Source organism: Chroicocephalus ridibundus, chromosome 9, assembly GCF_963924245.1.
Source record: "Chroicocephalus ridibundus chromosome 9, bChrRid1.1, whole genome shotgun sequence".
Taxonomy (NCBI): domain Eukaryota; kingdom Metazoa; phylum Chordata; class Aves; order Charadriiformes; family Laridae; genus Chroicocephalus; species Chroicocephalus ridibundus.
Genome location: NC_086292.1, coordinates 42,189,149 through 42,205,146, shown reverse-complemented (window position 1 = coordinate 42,205,146; position 15,998 = coordinate 42,189,149). Strand labels below are relative to the sequence as shown.

The following is a 15,998-nucleotide window of genomic DNA, read 5'->3' as shown; positions in this document are numbered from 1 at the left end:
AGCTGCTGAGGGGGCAGACCTTGAAAGCAGCAAGGGAATAGACAGCTCAGGGAATTTTCTTCTTCCTCGATTGTCTCCCCACAGACTTCTCTTGCATTGGAAATGTCTGGAACAGCATGAGAAGGTGGAAGGAAGCATCTCTCCGAAGCTAGGGCTACAGTGTTCAGAGGAGATCACAGAATCACAGCATTGTTTGGGTTGGAAGGGACCTTAAAGATCATCTAGTTCCAACCCCCCTGCCCTGGGCAGGGACACCTCCCACTAGACCAGGTTGCTCCAAGCCCCATCCAGCCTGGCCTTGAACACCTCCAGGGATGGGGCATCCACAACCTCCCTGGACAACCTGTTCCAGTGTCTCACCACCCTCACAGTAAAGAATTTCTTCCTGATATCTAATCTAAATCTCCCCTCTTTCAGTTTGAAAACGTTACCCCTTGTCCTATTGCTACACTCCCTGACAAAGAGTCCCTCCCCATCCTTCCTGTGTCCCCCTTTAGGTACTGGAAGGGGCTATAAGGTCTCCCTGGAGCCTTCTCTTCTCCAGGCTGGACAACCCCAACTCTCTCAGCCTGTCCTCACAGCAGAGGTGCTCCAGCCCTCTGATCATCTTTGTGGCCCTCCGCTGGACCTGTTCCAACAGGTCCATGTCCTTCTTGTGCTGAGGACTCCAGAGCTGCATGCAGTACTCTAGGTGGGGTCTCACCAGAGCAGAGTAGAGGGGCAGAATCACCTCCCTCGACCTGCTGGCCACACTTCTTTTGAGATGATTGGGAGTAGCAGATTTTGGGTTGTGGTGCCTGGTTTTGCTCCTCCATCATCACAGATCTTTGGACATATAATTTGCCCATTTTGCTTAATGAATTCACTCTTAGCAGCTTAGGTTAATTAGACCCTAATTGTCTAAGTGCATTTAATTTTGGGCTTTTTTTGACTAAACTCATAGGAGATGGTTGCAGTAAATACATGTGCATCACAGAAAGGCAGCCAGCAGGATCTGTGCCGTCTTTCAGTGAGACCTGTTGCTAGGAGCATGGCTGAAAAAGGCTGCCTATGGGTTACTCTGGATCAGTGTTTGCAACCTCTTGCTCTGCCATCTCCCAAGCCCCCTGCTTTCCCAGAACTCCACGAGCAGGCACCCCTCTCCCAGGAGTGCCTGCAGCTTCCACCATGCCTTGCCAGGGTGCCCATCTGTGGAGTAAGGGTGTAAGGCTGGTGTGAAAAGCACCACGGGCTCTCACTGCTGTTGTAATTGTGATTGAATGGTTGTCATTGCACAGCAATCCTTACCCCCTAGAAAACCAAGAAATACTCTGAGTATTAAGAACAAGGGATCTAGGCTTTGCACCTTTGCCAAGTTTTGACAAAGGGCGTATTTCTTGTGTCTTGCATTCCTTAAAATTGTTCCACTGGCTGTTCGCTGAATTTGGAATTCTTTGTTTCCTGCTCTAAAACCAACAAGATTTAAAGCAGTGTTGTTCCTTGCCTTAGAAATGGCTGCAAAATTAGCGGTGAATGATGCTGTTCAGGAGTTCAGCTGCTCAGCTGGGACACGCCGGTGTCCCAGCAGAGCTTTTCCTGTGTAAATCATCGGTGGGCTTCCCTTGCCCTCAGAAAGCAGGTGGCGGGGGGTGGTGGCGTTCAGGCTGCAAAGCTCATATGCAGAGTAAATGCATTGTTATTTAAAAGTGATTCATATTGTTGGGAATTCCAGAAAGGTGCGCTGATTGGTGGGTAAGCAATGGAGTGTAATAGCCCTGAGAAAACTGCTGTGTAATAACAGCTTTGATTCCTCGCAGGATAAAACTGTATAATGTTGCCATCCTTCCTGTACCTTTCATGCGTACAGCACTTCATATACACTAAGTGTATTACTTTGTCATCTGGCCTGATATCTGGTCTGATACTCCCAGGCTTTGCTAGTTTGCTTGTAAGAAGTATGAAGTTTTCAAGCAAAGTTTTAGGCTTAAGGTAACATCTAAATTATAGATTTCTGAAATCGCCTTGGCAGTGTTTCTTGATAGGCTGCTTTTTGAGGTAAGCTGATAACCCACCTTGCCTCAGAGATGCTTTTTTTCCTCCTTGATACTGAATTGCCTGTATCATGCACCATTAAATCTGACACAGTTTATCTGCAGGTTGGCTGTGCAGAAAAGGAGAAAGTCCAGCGTAAGCTTGGCAATCTCAGGCTAAAGTCAGCGGCAGTCTGCCTTGGCTGCACCTGCTCTACCATCCTATTTTCTTCACCATCCTGAGATCCTGGGATCTTCAGCAGCATACACTCTTTTTTTATGGGGTTATGTGTTACTGACACTAGAAATGTTATCACAGGGGTTCCCACATGATGCTGGTGCAGGAAAAAGGTCCGTAGAGAAAATGATACCATTGCGATTTGATGGAGAAGAGGGAACAAGAAAAGAGATTCTATCACAATGCCCAGCAGTCAGGAGCCCTATATGCATTCATTAATATAACCTTCCCAAATGTATTCCCTCTGTAAAGTGTGTATGTATGTTCTAGCACTTGGATTTGTGCTGTTTGTACTGGCAAATGTAATGTTTGAGGGCTTTTTCAATCTCCTGGGGGACAATTCATGGGCCAGAACAACTCACGATCTGGTCTTTTCCTGGGGTTTCAGTTCCTGGAAGACAGAACCCACCATGAGGAGAGCAGATGTCACTTTATTTTGGTGCAATAAGCAGTTTCCTGAAGCAAAGAGACAAAATGAGGAGCTAGGAAAACATAAATACAAAGGCAAATGCCAGGAAAAACAAGATTTCCTAACTTAATAATGAGGTTTTCAGGTCCAGTGGAAGCAGCATGCACAAGTCCTCAGCCTTTGTTTCCTCGAGCTGGATGGCTGGCTTATTCTGCTAGACAGGCTAGCTGGACAGCTTAAAATCAGAGGCCAGACTGGGTACAGAAAATCTGGCAGCTGGCGACAGTTTCTTTCCCATCTGAATAATCTCCCCTTCACTTTTATGCCTTCAGTTGTTGTCAGTACTGCAAGAATTACAACGTTTCTCTTTGAAATATGACCTGGCAGCTAATCCTTGGTATTACTGAGCACCTCTCTCTCCTCCTGATGTCAGCAGGAGTCCTACATCCTCATCATTCCTCCTGCTAGACTCTACATTCCTGCCTGGCAGAATCATGAAGGCTCACTTCTTTCCCTAATGGATCTGGAAACTTGCTATTTTCTTTACTCAAGTCTTGGTTTGCTGAGAGGAACTTTTGGACCAGACTCACCAAGGTTATTAAGCACCTACTTTCTCATTCTCTCCACTGCTTTCAGTAGAGAGAAAGGCACTTACGCTGAAGAGGCAATTAAATAGCTTTGCGTCCTCATACAGGGTAGACAGATGGTGGAGGGCTTCAGACGCGCCCTGGCTCTGCCCCCGTGCCATAGTCTCGCCATCCAGGCTGGAGCCTGCTGTGTCCATGTTCTTGGGGAACTGGGGCAAAGAGAGGAAAGCAGTTTGCTCAAAGTGGCCATGAGCCCACTGAGTGGAGAGCCCCGTATCTTTCAAACATGAGCGTTTTAACCTCATGATTCGATTTTCCCCTGATCCACAGCCTGCCATATCTTTTCAGCCGCTTAGTCTGCGCACAAGAACCGACCTTTTATCATTTTTGGTTGTAAATCTGAGGGTGACGTTAAATGCTCAGGGTGGTTCTCTATGAAGTGATTGTTTCGCTGCTCGGCAAGCTGTGCTCTAATTCGCCCCATCCATCCAAATGCATGTCTTATTTTGATTACATGAATATTTTTGTCAGTTTATGTTGCTGCGGCTTTGACTCAGAATATGTTTGCTTCTGTGGTGTGTTAGTATTCTTTTAAGAATTTTAGTGGGAATTTATATATACATATATAAATATACACAGACATATTCACATACAGAAAAAGTAAGAAAATGTAATTACAACTTTCAGGTAAAACACATAGAACATTTTGGCAGGCATTTGAAAATTGATTTTTAATAAGGCATTCAGGAAATACTCATGTTAACAGCGATTTTAAAAATTACTCCCTGCTGGGAATTGATAGATGCTACAAGCTACAAATGGATTCGTTTGAAAACAGCATCTCGCTGTTTTACAGGTGAAACATTATTAAATACCTACAACAGGAACACAGAAAAGTATTCGGAGATCTATTGTGCAACAAACAGCAATGGCAACTTGTACATGTGCTTTAGTATCTTCTTTTTGCAAGGCGATGCTGTCTCTTTAGGTCACAGCAAATGGTGGTTGTTTTTCCTCTCTCCTCTGTTTACTGGGAGTCATATGTTCCTGGCTGGTGGGTCCTTCTGGCAGGAAGAATCCCTTTAAACCCTGTTTGAGTTTTGAAGTAGGAGGATGAAGGTGGTGCTTCATGTCGCAGCCCTCCGTGCCTAATACTCTTCTTGTGTGCTAAACCGCTAAAATTCATCCTTGCAATTCCTGACAGACAGATTTTAGAAGGCAGGGAAAGCATAATGAAATATTTGCTATTCTTCATGAAACATCTGGCAGGGCTTTGGCAAGATCAAGGAATTAGCAACAGTTGCCGCTTATATGCTGTAGCTGACATTTTTTGTTGTCCTTAATGGAGTCCAAAGCATATGCAAATCAGCCGTGTAATGAGTGAGGTTAAGCAAGGTTTTGGATTTGGTTCCATATGGTATTAAAAACGTAATTGATCAGAATGTTTTGAAATATATTGAACGTGGGTGTTCAGATTTGTTTTATCTGAATCTCATTATGTCTGAGAAAAGATTTAGGATGAGGGCAGAGGCTGAAGTTTTAACCTGGGTCTGTTATCGGTTATCTATGATCACACATACTTCATCAGATGTTTTTGCTATAAACCCCACTTCAATTTGCTTTAAAGGTAAGATAGATTTCTTTGACCTTACCTTCTCTGCCTTTTATTCTTATGGCTACACACACAGAGAGTCTCTCTCTCTTTCCTAATTATGATATCGACTGAACACTCTTGTTTTCCACAGGAAGGGATGAGAGAACGCAAGTTATGTATTAGTCTCAGAACTTTTTACACTACAGGAAGTTCCTCAGATCAGTTATGTGAACATCCTTGGAATGAGATGTGTAATTTTGGGGGGGGATTATTATTTTGTAGATTTGTGTTGGATTAATTTCAGGTAATCCGTGATAACATAGGACCTTGTAGAGATGAAGTTACTTCGAGAGGTGGCCATGTTGACTGATGTCCGCCAGCTGGAACCTCTTAGGCTGCAGTGCTTTACCATCATGTTGGCCTTACATTAGTTGTTTTCAGTACGCTCCAGAAACTGTTTTCTGTGACCCTCAAATTGAGATTTGCCTGAAGGCTTTCCTTAAAAGCAGAATTCAGTGATAAACCAGCTGTTGAACCCCCACATGGTGCTGTACTCTCTCCCCTCTTTGGACACTCCAGAACCAGAATAATTCTTTTTACCAGAGCTCAATACTTTTAGTCCCTGTCCTTGTTTACCTATTTGAAGACACGTGATCGTGAAAGAACAGAGCGCTATGCAGAATGGTTTCTAAAACAGTCATTCCTCACTTTAAAAGGTACAAGAATGAGTCATGGACATCTGGAACAGGATTATGTCCATATTTCCCTACCGAGAATTCAAGATTTTAACTTTTGCCACACAGTCTGGCTTTTAGCTTCTAGTTTAAGCTCTCAAATAGCTGATGATAACACTTTATGTTTTAGACAACCATTTCTGCCTGCCTGTTGACCGTCCTAATATATCTCAAGTCCAACCCAGGTGGTCTAAGTTCTCCTTCAGGTGACCTGCTGCTTTGTCAATGCTCACCTGAAGACTAGAGTCAAAGAATTGGTTTGCCCTGGTTGGTAGCCAGCTCTTTCCCTGAGGTTGCTTCCACTTGAATGCAATAGCATCAAGGTTCAGTGACCATCTATTGTTATCTCTCAGCTAGCTGTAGGAGTATCTCCTGAGACCTCCTGTGTCTTGGAATGAAAATTGTGTTCTGAATACAGAGCAAACCATGTAATTTTGTGGATGTGTGGGTGTGTGGGTGTCTGAGTGTATGCGTACATACATATATGTGTATCTATTATTTATGTATCTGTAAGGAAAGATAGTTAAGGGATGGTGATCTATTTTGTGTGCTTGTAAAGACATATTTATATATTTACATATATACACACACATATACACATCCATCGCAGATAGATTCTCTAAAACATCAGCATCGTTATCAGCTAAAAATAGATTTTCACAATAAAAAGCTAGCAACCAAGAGGTTGCTTTCTCCTCCAACGGGTATAGTGATTGAAATGTAGTTGTTTACAGCAGTTATTAGTTCAGTCAGGTAGTTAGGTGTCTATCTGTCATCTGGTGTGCAAGCAAATACTTGCATGCATAGTTATCTGACCCAAAAAATACCCTGTACATAAAACAGATATGTAACTAAAACACAGTCTAGACGTGTCTTGGCCATCTTAAAACATTTTGCTTTCAAAACCCCAAATCCTTTAAGTCGCTCAGAGAGAACTAGGGGATATATACGTATGGAACTTGGACTTTTAAAATTAAATATATAGAAGCAATTAACAAAACTTGGATGAAGTCAGTGGAATTACGTGAAACAGCACCAAGGGAAACAAAAACCCGGGAGAACCTGCATGCCTTTACATTATTTATCCTTAGCAGTACAAATTTTAAGCATCTAAGCCAAAATCTTTCCACGTTTCTTTCCCCCCTACAGTACCAATATCTCGATTACTGGAAGCACCCAAAAGCAATTACAAGGATTCCAATGCTCTTCCTGTATTACTGTGGCTGGACTGCTAAGTATCATCAATAGCGTGATTATCATTTTAAGAAGAAATTGCTTGAGATAGAGACACTGTGAGAAAAGCTCCCAAACACTCTCCAAATCATATTTTCAGCAACTCTTACATTATTCAGTGTCTTAATGAGTTCCAGTAGTCTTAGTAAATACCTTCCGATATAGGGCGACTTGACTGCTCTTATTTCCACAGGAAGCTTAAGCTGTAGAAATGTTATATGTTTTGGGAGCGTTTCTTTTGATGCTTAAACTGGGAGTAAAATCCAAGCCACTGACAGTGCTACCTGGTGGATAGATAACTCTCCCATCTATTTTATGTCACCCATCTTATATTTCCTGTGTTTATCTCACGTTTTTAATTAATGTAACAACATCGCAACAGACCAGATTTTAAAACAGCTACTGTTAGTTGCTTCATTGGAGCTGGCCGTAAATTACTGTTCAGCGTGAGGCTGCGATATCTAGCTAAAGGTAGCAGAACATACCAATGAGGTGTCTCACGGGTACTCGTTGGGTAAGAACCTCTAATTGATTTCACAGCAAACATGGGTTGGGCTGCCTGCGTGCTGGTCCAGGGCTGATGCCATGTGATACCGTTCCCTTAAATAAACACCAAGTTTTAGTGCATATGGGTCAAAAAAGCGAGACCAGGACTATGCTTTCTCAAGACACTCTAACCTAGACTTAGTCTCCCAACAGTGCCTGAATAGATCGTGTATGTTCTTATAAAGGTCTTCAGCTTGCTTAAAACTCGGGTTCGAGGTCTTGAGCTCTGGTGTCCAGGAATTTGGCCCAAATCTCAAGAACATAGTGCTGTGCAGATATAGACGGTCAGGACTCAAGTTTTCTTTGGGGGTGCCTCATGTCGCCAAGGAGTTCACGCAGAAGCCAGGGCTGGATGCCAGTTTTAGGGGAATGAACTGTTCCCCACTTGTGCTGAGTCGCTGAAGGTGTTTGATGTGACTGAAATTTAGCAGGCTGCATGGTACGTCTGTGGAGACATAGCCAGAGTTTACCATGTTTATGCCCATGCGTCATCTTTAACTAACTTCTTACCATAGGTAAGCAGAAACTTTCCTTAGTTTCCCCTGATGGGAATGCAGCCGCTTTGTTGGTGTCTGCCTTTTCAAGCAGCAGATTTGTAGGGTCTTTAGTGTTTTGTCCGAGCCAGGCACTGCACTATGTGGAAGAGTGCGTCATCACAAACCAAAGTGAATATACAAGTTCACAGATCTCTCCTAAAGTACACACAGGGTTGTGCTTTCATGTGCTGAAATGTTAAAGTATTGAAGAAAAAAAGAGACAAAACTGAAGAACTTTGAAGGTTGAGAGAAGGAAGAGTATAGCTGCCTTTGGGGTCTGCACCGACTGTCAGAGCTCCATTTTGTGGCTGACTTGTTGTTCAAATCAATGGCTTTTATTAATGCTTACAAGCCTACAGCTATAAGAATGCTAAAGATGCAGTGTTAGCCCTGCACTGATATATAGATTAGTTCTCCATTAGGAAGAAATTAATGATTGTTCATAAGACCAAATCCACAGCCTTTGTCTTCTCACCAGCTTTTCCATCCTACACTTAAAGGCCAGCTCATGTGAATTGTATTGGTTAGCATTAGAAACATGCCTGGATTTGACCTGAGATACCTGGAATCCGGGAACGTCATGTAATGTCAAGCTCGTACCCTTGAAACGGGAGAAAAATGCCTACTTGTCCTCTATACAAGCTCGTCTTTCACAGAAAGATCAAAGCTGTACCAATAACATGGTGTAATTCAATTAAATGCAGCTCATATTCCTACAAGGCTTTTCAGTTTCCCAACTGTGTGTAATGTGAGGTCTGTACTCAACATTTCCTCTGCTCTTACAGCAGTCATCATCCATCTTCTCACCAATAAGGAGAATGGAAACAGTCATTCCTGAGAAGACTTAAGAGAGTTTCTGCTGGATGCAAATAAAATGCTGTCCGGGGCTAAATTGTTGCAAGCCTGAATGAACATTAGGGGACAGTATTGGCCAGGAGTCAGCCTGTTTCTTGCTCGTCATGCTCTCCCTTTATTTACAAGTTGTCTTCCCTTCTCTTTAAGTGATAAAGCCCCACTTGCTCCTTACTTATCTAACTGGTGCACCAGACATCCATTTTTAATCTGGCAAAATCAATTATAAATATTACAGCCTACAATTACCCTGGGAACTCCTGAAAAACTAATTAGTACAAGTCTTAGCAATGAATTACACCTTTCTCTTGGCTATTTGCAGCGGGGAGGAAAAAAACCCCTCACAATCTACGCTCAAAACAAGACCAAACATCTCTCAGACATAGCAAACAGAACTTAAAGCAGCGTTTAATTATGTTCATATTGTTCGTGAAAGGATGGGCCATGGTGGGCTGAAAGCCAGGGCACCTGGCATTGCCTTGGGCTTAGCACGCATTTTCTCAGGAGATGTTGTAGGATGCCAAAGTCCTTTTCAAAGAGTCTTTGGAAAGGGAAATCTCATGGGAGCCTACAAAGTTCATAGCATTATCGTTTACTGTGTAGCAACAAAGGAGGTGAATGCAATAGTTCTTTAAGCTGGAGCCATCTTGCACCAGTACGTAGCTGATTCCCTCCCGTGGCGAGGTCAGGGACTAAATAAAGCCTCGTCTGGCTCTTCTTAGGCAGGAGAAGCCAGGCTGGTGTCTGGGGAGCTCCTGAATTGCGGAGATCAAATTGGAAAGTCCTTGCAAGGTGTGCACCACATGTTGTAGCGAGTGAATCAAGACACAAAGGGCAGACCAAAGCCCTTCTTTGTTGGCATCTTGTTGCTGTAGTGTATTTGTTACAGGTGTAATTACCTAAAAGCATGATAATTGTTTCATTTATGTCCTAAAATACTACTTTATAAAGCTATTAAAGGCAGAATTGTACTCTGGGATAACTGCAAATGTATCTGCTTAAGATTCATTTTAATTTCATTACAAGACTTCAGAAGCAGTGTTCCTGTAAAATACTTTTAATAAAACATATGGATTCCTCAAAAGCAAAATTGTGCAAGACCACACACCCTTTTAGATTCGGTGACATATGTGGAATTTTAATGTCAAAAAAAAAAAAAAGAAGGGCAAGGCAATCCCAATTCACTGCAGAGTGAGCAGCATATCTTTAAAAGCTGTAGGACACTTTACTTACCAGCATGTATATAAGTGTTCGTACAATTGGTACAACTTTGTTGGAAAAGAATGAGCAATTTCCCTTCTGCACAGGCAATAACTGTGGTCAGGGAACTTGCTGACTTCTCTGCTTGAGTGGAGAAAAAACACACCCTTATTTCAGGTGAATGCTGTAATTGCTGAGAACTTGGCCTGTTTGGGTCAGACAGAAATGTTTTTTCTGCCTTCTCTTCCCACAAGAAAATGGCTGATATCTTGAAAAATCTCAAGAAAGCCATTTCCTGCCTTATTTCAGTCTATGAACTGTATCAGAGACATGCTTGGCTCCTTATAGACAGCCATATCCCTGCCTTGGGCAGCTTCCAAAGGATCGGGACTTATCATGATGGAGTGGAGGTTTAGGGAAAGGAGAAAACAGGGTTACAGACAGGGTGATTAAGCAGTTACTGGGGTGTTATTTCTCACTGCAGGGAGAAGACGAAGATGTGTTTGCTTGTTTGTTGATACATTCTTCACAGGGAATCATTGTCCATGGCCAGTGGTGGGCCCCAGACTTACCCTTTTCCTCCTTTTCGTGTGAAGCGTTTAACCGCTCCGCTCACTTCCTAGCTTCACTCTGGCAAGACTACAGCAAATTTCACCAAGAGTGAGAGGAGCAATGTAAAAAAAAGTAAATGCTCCATTTCCTTCTCTAACGCACTGCAACTGCGAGGGCTGTCAAGTGAAGGTCAAGCAGCAACCCTGAACAATAGTCACAGATTCCCTAAAAGGGACAGTTGTCAGTGCCTGTCTTTCCAGCAGAAAAAAATAAAACACATTCTATTTTGAGCCAGTCAGTAGGATACAGAGAGAGCGAGTGACCTGCCACGCAAGCAAAATATGAGTGAAAAATCCCAAGGAATTACTTAGGACGTCTCTCGTTTTTCTCCATGCCCTGGAAGTGTGTGCACAAGTGAAGCAGAATTGTGTATGGAAGAGAGGTCGTCAGTCGTCCCCGCGTACAGTGTGTAACTCTAGTTTATCCACCACAGCATAGACTGTCTTTTCTTATATGCAATTCAGCAGGACATCTGACTTGCAGGGTTTCTATCCAGCTGTGGCCTGACAGGTAGGCTGACTTAGAATGAGGGGTTTGCAGGAAGCACCTGGGAGAAGTGTTTTTCAGTCATACCAGAAAGCTCCAGTTGTGCCGACATGTAAGGAGGGACTGGGCTCCCCTCTCCTTCTCCTCGTGTTAAGTCAGCAAAACAGAATCATTCTACCAAAGCTTGCTTGCTTTCCAAAACCAAGCAAACAAATAAACACACCCACATACAAAAGGAGAACTAATTAAGATCAAGTCATATCTTAATAAATATGCAAATTAAAAATCAAAACAAAGAAATTCTGTTTATCACATCATAAAGTTGCAAATTGCTGTTGTGGCTCCCATCGGTTGGAATAGATGAAGGCTACAAGGCTGTAGGTTTTGAATTAGTAGATCAACCAACATGCGTACATGTTTTATTGTGATAGCTGGGGGACTGTTGGCTGGAGATATATTACCAGCCTTCCCTCCCCCTCTTCTGTACTGCGTTCACGTTCAGTGGTATTCATACACTATATTTGTCTTGTAGTTCTCTAATGTAATGCCATCGGTTTTCCTCATTGTTTACCTTCAGTAAGACAACATCATTATTCCTTGGTAAATCTGTTTCATGTCCCCTGGGGTTTTTCTCTTTTTGGTTTGTTTTCTTTTTTTTTTTTTGGGGGGTGGGGGGGGACAGAATTTTGCAGCTTTTAAAAATCAGATTAAAAAAATAAACAAACAAACAAAAATACCAAGAACCCGCCCCTAACAAAAAAACCCCCACAATTCTTGGTGGGAAAAGGCAGACCTACCTTCTGCAATGGTATGCACTAGTCTAGGTGGTGGCATTTCTGCTCATTAGCATGTTTCGCCAACTGCATTCGTTCCTAAAGGAGCTGGTTTTTGTGATCTGGAGAAGCAGCACGTAATGACTGTGGCAGCTTCGTCAGTGGGACTCTAGCTGGCTCCCCAGCACCTGCGTGCTGCCACCTCTCCTCTTCCAGAAGAACCTCTAGCCTGCTGGTTTGAGCTAGCCCGTTTGTATTGCTTTGTTATGTATTTTAAATCTTCCCGCAGTAGAAAGTTAATTATTGGGATGGAAGATCCCAGACAGCAGAGAAACGTAGCTGTTTTGTAGAATTTGGTAGTGTGATAAAGAGCCTTTCAACTTTGAAGTCACTAGTGTGATTACAGCCTGCATTGGCAGTGAGAGGAGGTTGGTGCTGTCTATTTGCTGTTCGGTAGCTCATTACGCGATTTGTGGTGGTGGCATCAATCCAGTGGATGTCAACCCATATTGGAGAAACCACTACTAAAGTCAGTCCTGATTGGCTTGCTCGTTCACTGTCACAGCAAGGGAGCAAAGGGCAGGAAAAACTAGGGAGAAAGTCTTCTTCCCTGACCTCTAAACATGGGCGAAGCACATCCTCACTTGTGGGGAACCTCTCCCTGCAACACATCTGCCCAGGCATTGAATTGTCACAGTCTTGGTGTTCTGTGTACTATGCTTGTAGGCAACACGACAGCACCCATCTTGGAAGGCAGAGCTTTTGAAGTCCATTATAACGGTTTTATGCATAAAGACTTGCGTCATAAAGACTGTCCCTTCAGTCTTCCATGTAAGGAAATGGCAGGTTTCTGTGGTTTTCATTCTCTGATGGTTGTCTTCCGGATTTCCCTTCCATAGCAAAGTTCTTTTGTGATAGAAGTAGTTTTCTCTTTTTTTTTTTTTTTTTTTTTTTAGAAATCCTTTCAAAATCATTTAAGTTATCCAAAAAATTCAGAAGGTCCTCTGTTATTTGGTTTCCCAGCTTTAAGTAATAATAGGAATATTTTTTGAAATTGTTGGCCTGTTAATACAAATGTTTAACTGCAGTTCCTAGGTTGCTAACTGAACCGTTCCATCTGTAAAATATCAGTGAGGTGGGTGGCAGCTATGCCCTGTCCCGGTGGCGTTGGCAGCACCTCCATTCAAGAGCAGTATTGAAAGTAGATAGGCTTTGGTTCTTTCTGATTGCAAAGCCGCAAGAGCAGAGCTTATAAATGAAAAATCTAGTTCCCCTGAGCTTAGTCAGCTTTGAACCTTACTGTGGGTACTTGGTATCGTGGTAATTCATGCCATGAAAAAAAAAAAGACACGAAACCCACTGGTCAGGCTCAGTAGAGACCACTGCTTGTTGCGGTTTGTGCCGGGAGGACTGTCCTGGTTTGTTTGTTTTGTGTCATGTCACATACTCAATTTCAGTATGAGTTCTTCCTGACCTAGATTTCTGAGCAGACTGAAGTGGAGCCAGAAACTGTAAAAGTGCATAATTATTCTTTTATTTATTTTTAAGCTGTACAGCTCTATTAAGCTTTCAGAGAATCCTTTATACCCAGCCTTTGAAGTAAACTAAGCCAGAGATCAGCCGGAGAAGGAGAAGTGGGTTGACACTGCTTATTTCTGCTCGCAGAGTAGTCTGTGTACAGTTAAGATCTGGAGTCTCAAAGCTAGGAAAATCTTACGCCTTTTTCTGGAGTGCAGAAGAGAGAAGGGATCAATGCATCCAAAAGCAATACTTTACACCTTTGGTATGTTCTGAAACCTCAGATGCCGGCACTGCTGTGAAACAGCTGAGAGCTGGAAGATTATTCCGGGTACTGACATGTAAATGAGCAGACCACACATTAAAGCTGTGTATGCTCCATCTGCCAAGCCATTCATTCTTCCCAACTTGGGACAAATTAGAAACTCTGGCCCAGTGGCGGAAGATTATTATTCCTTTCCCAGTCCCCCAAAGCAATACATTCCCCTGCTTTCAGTCGGATTGAAAACATTGACCTGGAGGTGAAAAACACATTATCTGTCCCCCTGATTCATCCAGACTCTGACCCTGGCAGCGTTGAAACCACGGGCTTCTTTCTGGTCTCAAAAAATTACCCGGCTGCCCTCCTGGGCTAAGGGCCAAATGGGAACTAGGCAGCTAGGTACGAGAAAGACCCCGTCCCCCAGAGCCATCTAGTAGAGTGGTTACAATTCTGCCATACATATTGCATTAGGCTAACCTAATACAGTACGTATTGAAAGTGGACATGTAAAGAAGGGTTATGACCATTCCTGTAAGTAAATGGCAGGAAGATAAGGTGGTGTAACCTGCCCTTCTGAGAGCCGGGCGATGCAGCTGTGACATCTGTTTAGAGTGTCTTCTCAGCCGTTCAGACTTGCCTCTGAATTTTCCCTTTCCTCAGGAAGTCATGCTCTCAAAGCCTTCTCGTGCTCCTTCCAAAACACAAGCACTCCTGGTATTTCTGCCCTCCTGGGAGCCCGTGTGCTTAAAGACCCGAGAGCCTCCAGTTTTTGTTTGCGCTGCCTCTTGTTAGCAGTGCTGTGAGCTTGCACAGAACAGGAGTAAAAGATGCCAAAGCACATCAACCACCTGGATTAATTAGGTCTTACACTAAATGTGGAACTGCAGCGAGGTGGATGATGATTAAACCAGCAACCTTCTGGAAACTGAATACCTCCTCCTCCACCACTATATTTCAGCTTCTCTAACCTTGTAAGTGCCTCGAGGCAACAATGGTGTTGTCTGTGTATAAAGCACTCGGTTTCTGTATAAGCAATAGCAATAATGGTGATAACAATAATCGTTTCTCCTGTGAGGTAGGGAAGTATCACTCTTCATTTTACAGATGGTGAAACAGACACAAAGACGTACAGGATCTTGCTTAGTGCCATCTCATGCCTTATTAGCAGAGACAGAGCTGAACCCAGGAAACACACTTCCCTGTTACTTACGCTTGCCCCTAGAGAACATACCATCCTTTGATGATGACCAGTCTCTCTTCTGATTTTTCTGCAGAAGCTGCAGCAGCAGCAGCCTGGAGACTGATGATGAACCCCCTTGTGCGGAAGAAATCGATTATAATACTGACAGTTGCTCTGATGATGAAGGGAACTTCTCAGAGCTAGACCAAGAGATCCAGGAGTGCCTGTCGTGGGTGGAAGGAGAGACAGAAGATGAGGGATTGACGACGAGACAGACATGCAGCTCCAAGGCTCTCAGGGGGCTCTACATTTCCAGCCAACCAGCACCCAACAGTACGGCTCTCCCTCTGCGTTCAACAGCACTTGGGGTGTACAGTGGGTTCGAGAGCAGCCCTGCGTGAACAAGGCTTTGACTTGCAGAGCAGTAAGCAGATGGGTTACTGCTCATGTTTGCCTGTTTGCCAGCTTCAGCATCCTTCCCAGATGTGTTGCTCCAGTTCCAAATAGAAAGTTGACTGTACGTTTGTGTAATTTGTATACATATATATATTGAGAATGACTCCTTATGCTTTGTACACAAGGCCCAGATGGTACTGTGTGAGAACATCGTCCATTCCTAATCATAATCCCCAGTTTCACAGCTGCCTCTAGTATGTGGTTTCATGTAGATTGACCTGAGGAATGGTCTTCTGAGACCAAGGAACCAGAGATGACTCTCCTTTTCCTACTTCAGGCTCTTATTGTGGGAAGCAGCCTTTGCCTGGAAGAGTGGCGGTCACTGATGCCTTTGGTCAGAGCTCTCTTTTGCCATTCATTTCTTTTGAGTTGTAAAGCAGGATCTGATATCCATGTGATTGGAATTTTTATTGTGTGTTCAATAGCTTGGGTCAGGCTGTCCATGCTTCTGAGCTGGTCATATCTCAGCCACAGTGTGGGAAATCCAATGTGCGATAATAAGGAAAGCACCAATGACAATGCAGAGCGGTCCTCTGGAAACCTGAGCTAAATTCACTTCTTTGCTGCACTGAAACAAACTGGTCTGGTGTAATCTCAGTTGAGTCACTTTATGCTTGAGCTGATGGGCCCAAGTGTAGAATTTGTTTCACAGATGCTGTGAAATTATATTTACTCCTTGAGACATCCTTCCAGCTAAGAGAATACAGATACAAGAGTTCATCCTGGGGAACTAGAGCTACTGTTTTAAGCTATTGAGAGGGAGAGGGATTTGG

At 43.3% G+C, this 15,998-nt stretch overlaps 1 protein-coding gene across 1 annotated transcript in view; it reads left to right on the top strand.

The window, feature by feature from the left end:
- The window catches only part of AGBL1 (AGBL carboxypeptidase 1), a 276,165-nt gene extending 260,853 nt beyond the window's left edge, over window positions 1-15,312 (top strand). The window contains exon 22 of the mRNA XM_063345380.1: window positions 14,864-15,312. Coding sequence (XP_063201450.1) covers window positions 14,864-15,170 — 307 coding nt within the window. The 3' untranslated portion in view covers window positions 15,171-15,312. The remainder of the gene's footprint in view (window positions 1-14,863) is intronic.
- Window positions 15,313-15,998: the final 686 nt, after the last annotated feature.